The 17,500-nt window shown below is 42.3% G+C and overlaps 1 protein-coding gene and 1 long non-coding RNA gene across 2 annotated transcripts in view; one reads left to right on the top strand and one right to left on the bottom strand.

Moving 5' to 3' along the window:
- The first annotated feature begins 766 nt into the window (after nt 1-766).
- csmd3a (CUB and Sushi multiple domains 3a) overlaps nt 767-17,500 on the top strand; it is a 177,126-nt gene continuing 160,392 nt past the window's right edge. The window contains exons 1-2 of the mRNA XM_042709035.1: nt 767-1,172; nt 13,091-13,313. Coding sequence (XP_042564969.1) covers nt 995-1,172; nt 13,091-13,313 — 401 coding nt within the window. The 5' untranslated portion in view covers nt 767-994. The remainder of the gene's footprint in view (nt 1,173-13,090; nt 13,314-17,500) is intronic.
- LOC116222560 overlaps nt 8,718-17,500 on the bottom strand; it is a 16,388-nt gene continuing 7,605 nt past the window's right edge. Inside the window, exons 2-3 of the long non-coding RNA XR_004164724.2 lie at nt 9,312-9,346; nt 8,718-9,214 (exon numbers count right to left, since the gene is read on the bottom strand). This is a non-coding gene — a long non-coding RNA (uncharacterized LOC116222560). The remainder of the gene's footprint in view (nt 9,215-9,311; nt 9,347-17,500) is intronic.

The raw sequence follows: 17,500 nt of genomic DNA, 5'->3' as shown, positions 1-17,500 counted from the left end.
CACATATGTGATTAATAAAATACAAAGTGATAAATACTTTCACTACAGAAGTAAATCTCCCAGTTAATCTCTCTTTTTCTGTGTGTGCGGGCGGGCGTGCGTGCGTGCGTGCGTGTGTGTGTTTGTGTGTGAGTGTGTGTGAAAGAGAGAAATAGACAGGCAGCGAGAGAGAGAAAGAGAGATTAATGTAAGTGTTTTAAGAAACTGGGGGCTGTAACCTATAGATGGCAGAAGACTCCCTCCGAAACACAATGCCACAGGCTCATTTGAAGTGCAGATCCAAGAAGAGAATTCGATCGGCATCCCGAAGGCGTTGTGTCCCACTTTTAACAGAATACAATGATGAATGAAAAGTTCGACGCCAGACAACAAGGGGGCTGATTTCTTCAGCTCGGTCGAAAGTACTGTCATTGTTACTTTAGGTCGCTAACTTCGTCCAGCGGATACAGAAAAGGGTAGTCTACTACGCTGTGGAGGAATCCTTGGATCAAAGGATCCTCCGAACTACGTTGCGTAGGCTACATTAACATAAGAAAATCCAAGATGAATCTTGGTTGCCTCCAACACATTCCAAGGTTTATACACGTTACAAGACACAATCGTTCGATATAAAGTCGTTGATAGAGCAGTTGTGGACGCACGGTCAACTGAAAGGAAACCATCAAAGAAACTATTCACAGAAAGCTTTCTTTACATGTAGATTGGATTTATTTTGCAATATTAGGCTAAAGGCAGTAATGATCACAGCCGGGGGTCGTCTGGAAAAGAGGGGAGGGAAAGAGAACGGTGGAAAAAGGGGGTAAAAGCCGAGTACAGAGTATACTTTGTGCCCCTGTTGGCGAGATGGTTGAGTCCTCGTCAAGGTTGCTGTGATATCCTAAAAATCACCGTAGAGCTCACATCGCGCAGTGACCGCACTCCCGCCACACGACAGCACTCTGCCTCCAAACGAGGACTATCAATCCCATAAACAGGCAGCATACACTTTGTGAATATGAAATCAGTATATAAGGCCGGATACGTCGATGGCATTAATGGATTTTTAGTTATTTTTAATAGAGGATGTATTAAATGTTGTCGAACGGACTTGGTTCCAGAGAAAACGATGAGGATAAAAGCTGGCTTTCTAATTTGGAATATTCTATTTTCAATGATGTTCACATACGTGCATGGTGAGTCTGCGGTGGTTTTTTCTCTCTTAATTTTCTCAAAGCTGGTGTCTGAAGCGTCTCACAGAGCTACAAAACGCAGAGTGTAGAGAGCGAATTGACTTGCAAGTCTGAGCGCTCAATGCAGGCTTTGAGTAAGGGCTTAATAAATATTCTTGCTGTATAGGCTATGCATTCGAACGCGGTGCAGCTATTCTGTTTTGGAATGAAATTCAGATAAAACGGAACATTTTTGGGGACCTTCATGTTTGTTTGACTTATGATTTATAGCCACTCAATAATTACAGTCATACTTAAACGCGTTTCATTATGTACCAGGGGAAGCAAATCTTAGGTAATCTAAAATAGCCTACATTTGCCTGCTTGTGCTTTTCAGCATTTTAAAGTGGTGGTTCAGTCTTCCTCATGGCTGTTTCCACTATTCCAAGAAATTGAACTCGCATACGGTGATTATGTATGCCTCAGATTGAAAGTCGTCTATACTGCCATTACGTATAACATTACCAAAATTGTTGACAAGGTTTCGGCTATTTGGATGTTCACGTATGGAATGCGAAGGTTGGATTTTTCCAGGAAACTGTGTTTTTAGTATGCTGAACACTCTAAGTAGTTATATTCATTATCGGTTTAACTATTTGCGTGGACACCATAATCTCAACCCATCTTTATGGTTATCTTTGTGACTTTATGATTTATTCTATTTGAGAGGATAACCATTAACCAACATCTTAAATATTTCGTCAAATATCTATCCCACATGGAAAGGCGTATATCATTTTAGAATTTCAGGGAGAACACAGTGATACAGTAGAACTAATTGTTGCGCGTGTACCCACAGTTCTTGTTCATGACATCACGTCACCTCGTTCAACGTGTTGGCCCTAAAGAGAGAACCGTCGACTACTCCTTGTATCCCCGTATCGAACAACGTCTTGTCCCCAATATTGGAACATTTTCCAGGTCAATACGCAATTGGTTTTCTTTGCTTGTCATGACTTGGCACGTAATCTAGCTCCCTAGTATGCAGTGAAGAACGCACGACCTCCGGTTTCAGCGACAGCGGTATTCTACTTGAAAAAAAAGTCTTGATCCTGGCGTATATCATTCTGAATAAATGTCACAGGCCAATAACTTCATATTTTCATACTAGCACAAGTCACTGGCCAAGAAACAGTGTGCTTCGAACGATTTTTGCTCAACATTTGGATACCGTAGTCTGTTTCATGTTTTAATCATTATTTAATAGGTTCAGCTCGTAGTGAACGCTACAATAGCTGTAGTTATGACCCCTGCACAACTTCATTCCATTTCAGCTGTTCTAAAGCAATTCCAAACCGCAATAATGGCCATGTTTACACCACATTATTTCATGAATAAATTGTATGGACGCTACATTGCGAGCAGGCTCTAAATTACATTGACAGATTACGATAGTTTGAATGGGAGGCACATTGTCCAGTAGCTGGGAACATCGTTTTTTTTGGCGGAACATTCCATCTCTGCGAATAATTAGCTTGAGGCATAGTCATTCATTTTTCTGTTGGTTACAAAGACCTTTTACTTAATTTTGAGTATCAGTAGCTTTCAATGATATAATGACATTTTACTTGAGGGAACCCAGTCGTCGCCGTGTTTTGAAGTGACATGTTAAGTGTGTGTTTCAGATTGCTCCTGCCAGCCTTACCTTTTGTTTATAACTTTGGTTTACGCCTTTAAATGGTCTTATCATGTTGCAGTATTACCATGAGATGTATGCTATACTGAAAAACGTGTTCACACTTCATTTTTGGTGTAAGATAAACAGAAAAATTGGCAATTAGTTACATATCACCTTTTTCATCAACCTTTACATTGGCTTACTACACACCATCTCCTCACCGCTACATTTCATTGGTTCCTGTCGCGCTTAACACATCAGAGGTGTGCACGGCGCATCGCACCTGGCACAGGGTGTGAACACTTGTGCTTCCCACGGCAAACACCACTCTTTCTATTCCATTCATATTCCTCGTCCCTCGAGAGTAAATACCAGATTTGTGCTGCGAGTGGAGCTGTGTACAGTCATCATCAAGTCTGGGCAGCCTGTCATTTAATCGACTGATATACTGTCATATATTTCATTTTTTGACTAAAAATCTCCTTTCCTTGGCCGCCCCGGCTACACTGTCCATCCGCTCTGTATTTTACACCACTCTCATTTCCATACCAGATGCACCTGCCAGCCAGATGAGCCTATTTTGCTCAGATCCCACTGACTGGATCATATCCAGCTGTTCTCTGGCCTGCCCCCATCATCTTTCACTCCTGAGTGTCATGGTCCAGTGGCTCTCTGGTTATGTGTGGAGAGTCTGTCAGCTTGCAGCCAGCCATTCACCCAGCCGCCTCCCAATCACAGAGCTGATACTTCTCTGTCTCTATTCTCCTCCGCCAGCATTGGCCACACTGTGGTAGCGTGGCCCATGGCATCTTGACAAGGCGTGAGGGTGGATGTGATATGCAATTGGAAATGTGCTGTGTTGTGGATAAGGAGAGCCGAGGTGATGGATGAGGGTGTCATTAACCCCTGCCATCTACTCATATACTCCCTTGGCAGATGATGACTTTTAACGCCTGGACGGTTTCCAGAGTTTTTTTTCCCTGACTCTATTCACTGCATTTTATTACATTGTCCAACTGTTTGGATTAAAAATAACTAACTGCATTAGGGAATAACTAGCTAGATACTGACTAACTAATGATCTGAGACAGACAAGTGGACAGACAGACAGACAGACAGACAGACCGATAGTTAGAATACATTGATTGGAAAAATGAATCACTGACAGTATCAGGTCAGAGATAGGTATAAAGCATAATAGGTCCTCTTTAAATGATGATCATATCTTACTAAATGGCTTTGATTGGAATGTAAGCACATGGGGTTTAGAAAGCTGCTTTGTAGCAAGATATGGAGTGACATTTGAATGGCACCGTCTTCCCCACAAATCCCACATGGACTGCCTGCACCAGAACAAAGATTACAGGCACTCGGTCTCGGTGACTCTGCTTGAAGTGGGTTGGTGTTAGAGTGCCATTGGGATCTTGGTGATCTCTGCGGCATTTTCCATTTCATTTTGGATGGATAAATTAACTTAACTAGTTTTATATCTATATATATATATATATATATATATTTGTCTTTCACAGTCCTACTATATCATATTATGATTTCAAAACTAAAAGCATAGTGTGCATTACAGAAAAAAAAAACATCTCAGATTTAATTGCATTGTTGTGAATACCTGCAGCACTAAATAATAGTGACCACAAAGGCATTTTTTCAAATGTAAATGATCACTGTTTTTGTTTGTCTTTCTTTTTACCCTGTGAAGTTGTTTAAAGGCTACAGGCATGCACACCCTGTCTTTGAAGTTGCTTTCCACATATTGTCCTTTGCTAAACAAACCCCACTGTTATTGCCCTCAAGGCTCCTCTGATACATTTCTAATAAGCCTCTCAATCTCAGAACTGGCACCACAGCTGGATGGCAGGGCCCCAGACTATAGCTTTATTTGATTTTGTGTGTCAGGAAGATTGCATAAGATAAACAACGTAATAATGTTTACTGATTTGCTGATCAATGGCCAGCATGGGCAAAAACTCTACTTTTGAACTGAACATGTAAGCTGTGTTATTTTGCAAGATGGTGTGGGCATGATGGAATCTACTGACTTTAGATTCCCAGGAATATAGAATCACAGCATAGTTTCATAAAAAGGTGGTTTGGTGATTTAGCAGATCAATAAAACAACATGATAGAAAAACACTTTGCCTCCGGATATTTCTGGATGTTATTAAGTCTCCAACTATCTTTTTCTTAAAAAAAAACAACTTGAGGATGGCTCCACGTCGTCTTTACATTTGCTGCTATAAGGGGGAGATGAGAGGATGTCGTTGAGTATGGAGGAGCTCATCAGTGGTGTAATTTGTCTGTGAAATTATATTCTCAGGGAACGGGGACATTATCCTCTGCCCTCAGGTGTTAGATCAGTGCTTTGCATGCGCTCATTTGTGTCTGAATGAACTCTCCCCTTAAAAGAAGTGAATTCAGCCTCGGCCATGTTGTTGAGCGTCAGGCCTGTTTAGACCCTGTTTCACTGGATGGAAAGTATTATTTTGCATATTTTAGAGGCTCATCTTTTATTCATTACCGATGACTGGCACATTATAAAAGTACACTTTTTTTTTTTTTGCAGATGTCCAGCATTCTGTTGTTATATGTGATGTGAGAGTGTGTTCTTTACTTTCAAGCAGATATACAGTCATTACCCGATGCTCTCATTAACGAGCAATAAATTGAACCAAATATCAGCAGGGGTAGGTTTTTATCTCGCTGTTTGACATGAGTAACATTAAAAAACATCCTTGTTCTCCATTTCCATAACCAACCTCTTAAAATAAATGGAAGGAATTCACTATGTTGTTGTTGTTAACAGAAAATGTGTGACGCCGGTGTTTGGAATGGGACGTGTTCATGACAGATCATGACTGAAGGACTCATCAATAATGCAGAACTTCTTCATCTACCCAGCCCACTCCTCGGGCTATTAATACTTGTTCTGATGATGTCTGTGTCACCGCAGCGGCAGCGTCTGATCTGTGTGTACTCCCAAAGTAAATGCCGCCACCTCTGCAGGTCATTTCTTCCCAGGCAGCCCCAGATAGGGAAGCACATAGGCACATAGCCTTTGCTCTGTTTGTGGATCACTGGTTGATTGATCCCTGTCAAATTACAAATGTCAGACTGCGAGGACATTGCATGTGACCTGCGGTCAGCAGGGTGGACCGGCTATCACGTCTCTGACCAGTTAATCACGGCCTCAGTAGATCTCCCTGTGGCTCCCCTCGCTCCAGTCCATGCTAGCAGACACCACTGTCACAGTTGAATATCCTGTGATGAGGTGGCTTGGCTGACTTGCACTGATAAGTGTGTGTGTAGACCTGCAGCACAAGAACACACACTCTACTTTGAATTCCAGCTACACACACACACACACACACACACACACACACACGTGCGGGCAGACATGCCTCTGAAATCTTCAAAAGTGTCTATGAAATCTGATAACAGATGGTGGTCTGGAGTAGAAATTATTAAGCACCAAAGCGGCACAGCCTTTTAATTTATAAACTGGTTTGGAAACCATATTAAAATGCATTGCTTATCAAAACCGGGGAGTTAGCTTTAATAATTGACAAACATGTATATTTGGATTACTTTTCGCTAGCGATTTAGGTAAAGTGTTTGCCTGAGGGCAGAACGAAGACATGTGCTGTATGCAGACACGATGAGATTGCTTTTTGTTTCTCCTTACCTGATGGAATTCCCTTCGGACGAAAGAGGTTCATTCCTCTGAGCAGACCGAGCTTTGTTTGAGTAAAAGCTTTCTTATTGGACCTCAAGTCCAGTTAGTTCCAGATGAAGTTTCCAGATGAAGTCCATATAGTTTTCAGGTTTTACATCCATAATTTGATAGATTAATAGCTAGTTATATCTTCATCAGTCATTTCTGCTGTAGGTGTTGTAATCTTATGGTGTTGATGAATTAGACAGCACATTCATACAGCATTTACTTTAGTGTGCATATATTTGATCTTATTTACATAAATCTGCACATTCTTGGGCAATATTGTCTGAAATTCCATACTTATTGTCATGGTTACACTATCCTAAAAAGCAAGACTGTATGACTCTGGCAGAGTTTGTATGGCTGTATTTGTCCTTGACAGTACTTGAGGATGGTTATAAATTCTTAAAGATGGGGGAAACACACTCGAGTGCGTTCCGCTGTGGGTTGCTTGTCGCGGCTGAGGAGACAGCTATATACTGTATACCATGTAACTGAAATTCGTTTGTCCGTTCATTTTGGTGTCATGAGCATCAGGTCAACCTTTACCAGACTTCAAAGGGCTAGCACAACTGCTTTGATCAGTCTGACTCGTATATATAGCTCCCCGTTAGCTAATTCGCCAACAAGGTCAGGTGCTAATAAATACAGGCCCTGTGAAAGAGCCTTTCATAGTTTATAAAAACCAACACTTGGAGGTGTCGGGCCGCTATAAATGATGATAGATTTAACTGCTAAGGCAATCCTTTTATCCTGAACGTGACAAAACGTGGGACTTTTCAGATGTACTACTCTGACAGAATTCCCAAAACCAACAATTACAGAAACCAAACAAAAACTCTTTCGAAGAATTAATGACAAATGAACAAACAAATAAACCATCAAATACCTTACATTTCCGAGTGTTTCCTGCCTGCCATTCTATGGTGCGTTTAATGTCTTAGTGCTTATCAAGGCCCACATCTTTTTTGCAGCAGTAATGATCTTTGAGAGAAGCGGTTAAACGGTTGGCCCAACCTGGTTCAGGGTGTGAGCGTATCTAAGCCAGATCCTCTCAATCCAATTCATTACAATCAAGATTGAAAATAATGTGCCAGAACTGCAGGGCCGTTGGACATGCAATCAGTGTGGGCTGGTAGGTGATCATTTCAAATCACCCAGAAGCGCTGTGGAAAGCTCCTGAAAGGGGTCTAATGATGGCCATCACAGATTCGATGAACAGAATATTTGTATACTGGTTCTTTCTGAGGGCTAGGGGTTTAAGTTTAAGTTTTGTCTGAGCGTGAGAGCAATGAGCGTGAGAGCGCGCTCTGAGCGTGAGAGCAATGCAAACCTAGCTAAGAGAGAATGCCAATGGATGATGGTAAGCTAGGTGCATTAACAGTTACCAAATCAGCCTTACTAAACCTAAACAAAACCAAAAACGTTATGACTTCTTGCCCTCGTCTTATTTTTGTTAACCCTGTTGAAATTTCTGCCGTCAGAACGCAGTCTCTACTTATCTATTCGCTTCCAGAGCATAAGCCCAGCAAAGACTGAGTTTGACATACGTGTCATTCAGGTTATATCACACCTTTCGAATCACACCCTGCTCAGCCTTTTATCTGAACAAAGTACTATATTTTCTTGGTAAACTGGTTCAGTCATTACTTAGTGTGCTAAAACTGCTTGAGGGATGTTGCTAACATATAATATAACATGGTGTTGGAGAACAGTAATATAAACATGGCTGTCAGCCAGTGTCAATGATGGCCTTGAGAGTGAAAAAAATGAAGCGGTGAAAAGAACAGCCATTGTTACACTGTTATAAATGTAGAGCGTAGGTCGTCGAGTGCTAACAGGCAAGTGCTAGACCAGTCTATCACAAGTTGATAACAGAATCTAAACAAGGCGTTGCAGGCTACAGAAAAATACATTATCGCCCCCTTTCCAGTCGATAAATATTAAGAGGTGTTACACTTTTTTGCTTTATGATCAAATAGCTTCCAGCAGGAGAATTCCCCTTAGGTTAATAAAAGCTGTTAAAACAACCCAACGGAGTAAAGGAATCACTCCACACCCATGTCTCACCAGAACAGCACACTACAACAACACAAATGTTTACCATTTGAGCAGAGATTGAGGCCACAGCGTCTCCTCCTTTCTCCCTGCTCGTCACCACAGCAGGAAAAAAGTATCTCAAAATGAAGTTGTGCGCTGCTTCTGACACTGGTTCAGTCAGAGACGAGGGTTCCTTCTGATCAGTGGCCTTAACGTCTTTATCTTGTTAACCCTTTTGATTGAGGTTAAACAGACAGAGCGTTATAGACAATATGCCCCATGTATTAAACTCACTCGTCTTGATGCTCTGGCCCCCCTAAACACGATGCCAGGCGGAAGAACGTCTTTCCATAAATCGCATACACAGTTCACACACCATTGATTCTAATGTCTGTATTCACAAATTCATCAAATTAGATTTTTTTTCTCTCTAATGGTGTAATATAAAAAAGCCTCTATCAATTCACGTCTACGAAATTACAGTATTTTGAGCTTATGATGTTGATATTGACAGGCTATTGATGTAATGTTTTTGGTTCAGGTCTTGTAGCTCATTCCGTTGTTGCGCAAATCACAGTCGGTATGGATTTTTTTCACACCAAGGCTCTTTGGACCCATCTGCAGAATGAGGGAGAGATATAATGAATTTAGAACGAAAGAAAGACACAAAGTCAGACAAAAAAAGGACAAAAATGCAAGTCTTGTTTTCTCATACCTTGGTCTGTTACTGAAATTATGCAAGGCAACCATCTGTGGGGGGAACATAAAGATGAAATAATAATCAATTGCAGTTACCCATCTGGAAACGAAACAAATCAGTTTGAAGTGAGCACCAGACCCACCCAGACAGACTGCCACAGGAGAGCGCAACAGAAAAGAAGGCCTCAGGAGGAGCCAATATGGTTAACTATGTGAGGAAACAGCTGGGTCCATCTCCACCGCATCTTCCCATCCGAATGAGATATACATGTTTAGATGCTGATTGATATAGGCCACGGCACTCTCAGTGCCTGGCAATCTCCACATGTGGTTAATGCTGTCTCTCATTGCAATTTATGGTGCATGTGGCAGGGCTACTGCCATCAATGCCTCACAGATGACCTCGAGGGAGCGGGCAATATAATCAAGGTGACTAGTGGATGAATTGGACGGCTTTGCCACCAGAGTGAAACAGAAAATGAACACAGGAGATAAAATACTGGAATGGATTTGGGGCACGTCCTTACAGATTATGCTTTCTGAAAGCAAGGGGAGTGTGTTCGAAACACAGGGGCCTTCTTTTGAAGTGTTCAGAGCAACAGGAAGAATGGGAGTTTACTGTAGTCTCTCATAGACTCGGTTGTGTTCCAGTGCATTTGTTCAGCTGCGCCGACACTTAACAAAAGGGAAGGACAAAAGCTATTGTCATTTGTCACAGTGCCGTAAATGCTGGAAGCTGAATTTGTGTTAAGGGTTGTAAGAAGTTGGGTAAATACAGATTTTACACACAATATCACATCATGGCAGTTTTTTTTTTTTTTTTTACACATGCTTAAAAGCTTATCTGAACATGGACAAACAAAACATTCCTTTAAAAGGTTCTCTCTGCATGTTCAGGTGAGCTGTTGGGGAAGTATTATAAAGATAGTTCCTTCCAGTTTCATTGAAATATAGACATTTCCCGTTGTAAGCCTTGGCCCTTAACCAGTTGGAAGCTAAGAGAAGCTATAAATTGGGCTATAGGTCTATAGCATGTCAGTCAAAATACAGAACACATGATAATAGACAATGTTTCCCCTACAATTATATTAGAGGGGGCAACGGCACCCCCCTCCCCCCTTGAAAGTCAAGTTCATTTTGTTCAATTATAAAGAATAAAAGAAACACATGAACACCATCATTCCTCCTTTAAGTGTTGGTGTCGGTGTCCCCCCCCCCCCCCTGTAAGCTGTAAACCTAAGGGAAACAGGGAATTTGTTTTCCTGTCCCTGACCAGTGGTAGCTTGATTTGCAAGTCTGGTCTCTTCTAGCTTTCCAGATTAGTCATGGAGGTGCCTTGAGACAGTCTCATTGATCCAGCACAATGCATGACACAGATAGACTCAGGCTGGCCAGCACCTTCAAATGTCTCGCTGGTGGCAGTGAATGCTAATATGATTCTAGGCCCAGAGTTATGATGCATGAGGAGAAACTCGGTCCTAATTATAACAAGTCTCAAGTGTTAGCCTGTGAGGTTCTCTCTCTCTCGCTTGCTGTGTTAGTGTGTTTGTATGAGAGAGAGAGAGAGAGAGAGAATGAGAGAGTGTGTGTGTGTGTTTGTATTAGAGAGAGAGAGAGAGAGAGAATGAGAGAGAGTGTGTGTGTGTGTGTTTGTATTAGAGAGAGAGAGAATGAGCGAGTGTGTGTCTGTTTGTATGAGAGAGAGAGAGAATGATAGTGTGTGTGTGTGTTTGTATGAGAGAGAGAGAGAGAGAGAGAGAGAAAATGAGTGTGTGTGTATGTACATGTTTGTGTGTGTGTGTATTGTTGTTGGTGTGTGTGCTTGTTTTAATCTTCTTAAGTTGATACTGCTGCTTTGACAGTGACCTCCACCATGTTGCGCGTCCGTGAACTTTGGCTCTTTGTATCTGGGCCTTCTCTTCAGGACGCCCACCACCATCAGTAAGACCCTGCAGAGACACAGAGAGAGCCAGCAGAGACAGAGAGACCCTGCAGAGACAGAGAGAGCCTGCGAATTAAAGCCCAGATAGCAGCTATTAGCGTCTACGCTGGGGTATTGGCTTCGGTGCAGTTCACATCTGTGAAGGTGCCTCACCCTCTCCACTCCGAGGGAATGCAGGGGGAGTCAGAGATAAGACAGTCCCAGTGAGGAAAACAGCGCAGGGGGGCCTCTTTTGGATATGTGATCGATAAGGAGCGCGAAAGCTAATTTCTCTGTAATTACTCCACACTGTGGGCCCGCGGGGACCGAGCGGTTTCAGGGGCTGAGATTGCACCCCCACATATCACACAATGTTTCGCCAGCTGCGGTGGGTATTTACCAGATGTCCGTTCTCCCCGAAAGCTGAAGTATGAGGCATTTCTGTTTAACAGCAGTGAGCATTTGCTTTTCCTTCCCCCAAACACTGGACCACATTATTGCGCCCGGCTATCTTTTAAACTGTTCAATTATCTCCTTAATTTTTGCCTCTAAGTCATTGCGGCCCATAAATATATTACCATTTCTCCCCCATTGTAAGTGCTTTATGTAAATATAATTACAACGGTCTTATCGTAGTTGTACGCCATAATGGTTAAATCCTTCCCTCCATCCTAATTTGATTGGGCTAGCGCCGACAAGACAGACCCTTCTCTTTTACACCCTCTTGTTTACCAGTCAAGGGTAAATGCAAATCCTATTGCCTGCTGCTATAAGGGGATGCATCCGTGAACAGTATTGACTCGCCTTCCTGTTTTTTTTCTCCCCCTGCTTTCTTTGCATGACGTGTTGCAAAGATTATCTCCCCTGGGAATCGCGTCACTATAATAGGGGGAACCGAGAACCCCCTTGGCTTTAATAAACAACTAGTTCCACCAGGGAGCACTAGGGATTGTAACACGAGGGATGATATACGAGCCAAATGATATATCCTTGTATGTGTGTGTGTATGTGTGTGGGGGGGCGGGGGGAGTACTGGTTTCCTTTTTTCATCTAATTATTCCAAAAAGGTTTCCTGGAGAAAATGCCAGAACATGGAACAGTGGTGTGTGTGTGTGTGTGTGTGTGTGTGTGTGTGTGTGTGTGTGTGTGTGTGTGTGTGTGTGTGTGTGTGTGTGTGTGTGTGTGTGTGTGTGTGGGTGGGTGGGTGGGTGTGTGTGTGGTGTGTGTGTGTGTGTGTGTGTGGGGGGGGGTATCCTGTTGGTGTTTGTGGTCAACCACACACAACTCACACAAAACATCATCCTCATATTGGAAAAGCTAATTACCTCTTGAGGGGTGTGAAGGGGATAAACAGCAAATCTCAATTAACTTTCTTTTGTCATTACTAGTCAACTCACTGAGTTGCCTGCTTTGTATGAGGCAGTGGGCTCAATGTAAACGGCATTATCACTGCCAAAATACGGGAGAGAGAGAGCGCCTGTCTCATTTCCATTTAAATCATAAGCCATGAAATGAAACTCTTAACTCTAAAAGTGTTGTAGCCTGACTTGTGTGATGCTTCAGCCATTGTCTTGGGAATTGAATTTCACCAATCTTCCTTTCACACCAGGATGCAAAAGACCATTATAGTTATTTTTAACACACACACACACACACACACACACACACACACACACACACACACACACACACACACACACACACAAAGAAATGACAAAGTCGAAGCGAAAACCTAGATATTACTGATTATTTACTTACCATTAGTATTATAGCACATTTACTGAAGATGGGTGTGGAATACTGAGTACTAAAAAACCCACAATTTGAGGCTGATGTCAGTGATGTAATGTATTTCTTCTCTCTTCCTCCCTCAGGTTTCATTTTTACTTGCGGAGGGACTTTAAAAGGGAGGAACGGCACGATAGAAAGCCCTGGATTCCCTCACGGATATCCCAACGGTGCCAACTGTACGTGGGTTATTGTGGCGGAGGAAAGGAACAGAATTCATATAGTTTTTCAGTCGTTCGCCGTGGAGGAGGAGTACGACTTTTTATCGTTGTATGACGGGCACCCCCACCCTGCCAACTTTCGAACAAGGTGAGTCACCCTGTCACCCTGTCACCCCTGTCACCCCCGTCACCGCCGGTGTCCAACGCTGCCCTGGTTGGTTACGACTACCAGGATATTTTAGTATTCAGGACAAACTTTCACTGACACACAGCAGAAGGACATGGAAAGTAATCTGCAAGTCGGCATACAGTAGAATGTAAGGGGTTACATTGACATTATGTAAGCGCCTGAAAGGGGATCAAGTCTCAAGCTATTTGGAGGACATTTTAAAACAAAACACAAAACTATCTTTGGTGTAAACATGCTGTGTTTATTGTTACGGCAAGTTTCTTGAGGAGGCCTGGCATTCTGAAGTGCCTTAGAGCTTAATTTATCAAGATCTAGATCAGTCTGTTGCTAATCGTTATCAGCCATCAACACGGTCATTAAAATGATAAAAATATCCTCGTCACTGAAAGCGGAGTCTTAAAAAATAAACACAAATTCTAACTGAACGTCAGATATGGCAGCTGCAACCACCTAATTACGGATTTTAGAGCCGCGCTGAACACACAGGCTAACGTGTGATTACTCAGAAAATAAAACGTACAGAAGTACTACAAATACTACCACAGTAGCTTTACAGTACAAGGACAAGTACTTTGATAAAACATCCAGAGAACTAGGGCCTGACAAGAAAAAATGATTGCATTCTATTACCATTTGTAATTGGTAGCTGAAAGGGCATTGAATATCTGGTGAGTCCATATCTCTGGTACTTCAGTAAGGAAAGCACAAAGTCAGCTCCCCGGAGAATGATAGGGCTTCCAGAACCTTCTCTTAAATCTTGTGCTGTTTCTGAGTCTCGTGTTCACATGGAGGCTGGCCGGGTGCCAGGCATACATTAAAGAATTCATGCTGACCCCAACACCTTCTCATGATTTGAGTCAAAGAAAAAGATGAAGAGGAGAGAGAGAGAGAGAGAGAGAAAGGGAAGAGGAGGGAGAGAGAGAGGGGGGGAGAGAGAGGGAGAGAGAGTGAGAGAGAGTGAGAGAGAGAGAGAGAGAGAGAAAGAGAAGAGGAGAGAGAGAGAGAGAAAGGGAAGAGGAGAGAGATAGAGAGAGAGGGAGAGAGAAAGAGAGAGAGGGAGAGGGAGAGAGAGGGAGAGAGAGAGAGAGAGAGAGACAGAGAGAAAGGGAAGAGGAGAGAGAGATAAAGAGAGGGGGAGAGAGAGAGAGAGGGGGGGGGAGAGAGAGAGAGGGAGAGAGAGAGAGAGAGAGAGAGAGAGAGGACATGATGAAAAAGCAGGGATTAACAAGACGGTACAACACAGACAGGAAAAAAATGCTGCAAAATCAAAATTGAATTCAAAGAAGTAGAATGATTATAGCCTCCCCATATTGATTATATGATCAAAGAGTTATTTTTGAGTGTTAGCTTGATTAATTGATCCAGGAAGCGATGTATGCACCGTGTAAGAGATTAGCATGCTCACCCTCATACTGACGCAAGCAGCCCTTGACAGATGTACAGAACACACCCGCTTTCTAGGAAGCAGAGCTGACAACTGATCAAGTAGTAAAGAAAAGCACAGCAAAGAAAGGCTGAAAACACAGCCACAAGACCACCCTCCATAAATCCACCGGGAAAAAAATCAGACGTAGCAACACTAGCATCTTGTGCTAATTTCCTTTTTTTATGAGCGCAGGCATAATGCACAGATGGTAGAGTATGGATCATCTAAATGATATTACACAGATTTACATCATGGCGAAAGTCTTTTTGTTTTTGTTTTGGAGTCCCAAAAAAGTCACATAACTCTCCAAAACCATAATCTGTTTCAAGAGTGATGGACTTCCTGTGCAAGTTGATGGCAGTGAAAAGGCTGGATCTGGATGTTCAGATGCAGTGAATTGTCTGAGTAATTACATTGACTGGTAGCCTATTATTACTAACAAAGATGCAGCATCCAGTTCCTCAGAGACACAATTCCCTGATTGTCCTCCATTTAAGCGACAGACAAAAAGGCAATTATGATACATCAATTTGTTATTTACGTGAAGCTGCCCATTACAATGCTGTGGTCCCTATTTAATCAACTACAAATTAAATACACCGACAAAATACACCAAATACTTCAAAAATAAAAGCCTCTTGCCGTGATGTGAACGCTGTTAGAACTTTGTAGTAGCATTTGTAATTACATGTAATTACATAATATGTGCTGCAGCCATGTACTGTTTCTGCTTTATCCAAATTGTAACAACCAAATCCCTCCGTTTGTGGATTCAACAGCAACAGTAGAAGCAGTCAAACTTGAATAGCTTATATATATATATATATATATTGTATAGCTTAAATATTCACAAATAATTAGGAATGGGACTATAAAATGATGACCCGTGATGCAACTTGGCTGCAACAGCACCATTCAGAGTTTTGAAATCCCCAGATGTCAACAAACTCATATATTTTGCAAGATGTTTTTCTGTGAAGTTGGTCTTCGGGTAAAGATTTGATGAGTTTTCACTTTGATAAGCCCATCGCAAAATGAAATACACAGTCACTCTATTACCTGACCATGATGAATGATGTTTGAAGACAGAGCTGTAAAAAAGGGTTACAAATGGTGTTGAGTGAAGACTCTGAGCTGAATGAAAAAGCGTCAGCTGTCCTTATTAAGTTAACCTTACAACATGAATTCTCACAAAATACCATTTACCCAGATGCAGATGTCAGGGCTAAGGCATTTAAAACATATTGAATTGCTGTGAACCATTAAGATATATTGTTGTGTGGTAGCAACAGTCGATCACCCAGAGAGCTAGGCTGTGGAGGCAAAGCCACACAAACAGTGGCTCAGTGACTGTACTCTTGTGCAGATCTGTGCTGTTATACAGGTTTGAAATATTTGAGTAGATGCTGAAATGACTTCAGGGGATGCAGTCCTGAATAAAAGAGGAGTTCTATTATTATGGATTCCACATAAACCGTAAACATATCGAGGAAGTAAATATGTTTTTCTTTGCAAATACAGTATCTCTGTAAACTGTGCTAGAAGGCTCTGTTCTGTAACAGAAGGATGGGGTTTCTTGTGGGATGTCAGCCGTTCTAATTGCACTGATAACTGCTGCCACGGCTCCTGCCATCACGATAGCCAGTAAAATGACGCTGTCCAAAGGGGTAAATAGAAACATTTCTCTTCAGCAACATATTTCTTTTGTTTGTATTCCCATGCACCTAATCCTCCACTAAACAGGTCCGGATTATACAGATTATGGCCAGAAATACACGGTGAATTGGCTATTATTTTATTCCTCTAAATCCATTTATTGTCCCCCGAAATAGCATCATCTTTTGTTCTGTCAGTCTTACATTCTGTGCTTGTTTTGTGGCACTTGATCATGTGATTCGCCCGGTTCTGCTTCCACCAGCCAAACTGTGTTGTCGTCAGTCACCACGTCAAATGAGAACTTCCACCAAGGTTGACAGAAATAGAACTGATAGTGCTTGCCCTACTGAGAACACCGAGGAGAAGGAAGCGGTGAGCTCAGTGCCCCTTGTTATCTACTAATCATCTGCTTGCAAAGACTTTCCATCAAGAGTTGTTACCTTAAGATAGCCTTGCATGGCACTGTGGCTGCCCTATTAGGATGCTAAACGCTTTCGGCCTCCAAACTACAACCGCTAACAAGAGACACCAGTGGACTAACAGGAAAAACAACAATAACAACAATAACAACACTAAGCAAAAAAAAAAAATCAACCTTCAGCAGCATTATTCCCCTGACTTACCACAGACTGTAGATGGAAATTCATTAGCTATGAGAGTTTAAAGTGAATCAATACTCTTTTTGGGCCCCTGTACAGCGGACATGGCAGTTCATTACAGGCTTATTAAAGCATTAATCTAACAGCATGCTAAAGTGGTGGTGTCAGCGTTGCCGCTGATGCTTCCAGTCTTGCCGAGGCTCTATGCGGACATCGGCACGAGTTTGATTACCCCTCTCATTTTAAAGAGGGATGGGAGAGGAACGAAAAGAGAATGATTAAAGTGACCTCTTTGCCATGAAGTAATGGATGCGGTTATTCCAAGGCAACAACAGCACAAGCAGTTATGAATTTAGAGAAAGAGAGGGGAGGGGAGGGGGCAGAGAGAGAGAGAGAGAGAGAGAGAGAGAGAGAGAGAGAGAGAGAGAGAGATGGCGAGGTCATTTCTGCCAAAGTCGATGACC

The sequence above is a fragment of the Clupea harengus genome, chromosome 11, assembly GCF_900700415.2.
Source record: "Clupea harengus chromosome 11, Ch_v2.0.2, whole genome shotgun sequence".
Taxonomy (NCBI): Eukaryota; Metazoa; Chordata; class Actinopteri; order Clupeiformes; family Clupeidae; genus Clupea; species Clupea harengus.
The sequence above is the reverse complement of the archived record's forward strand: the minus strand, read 5'-3'. Positions and strand labels throughout refer to the sequence as shown.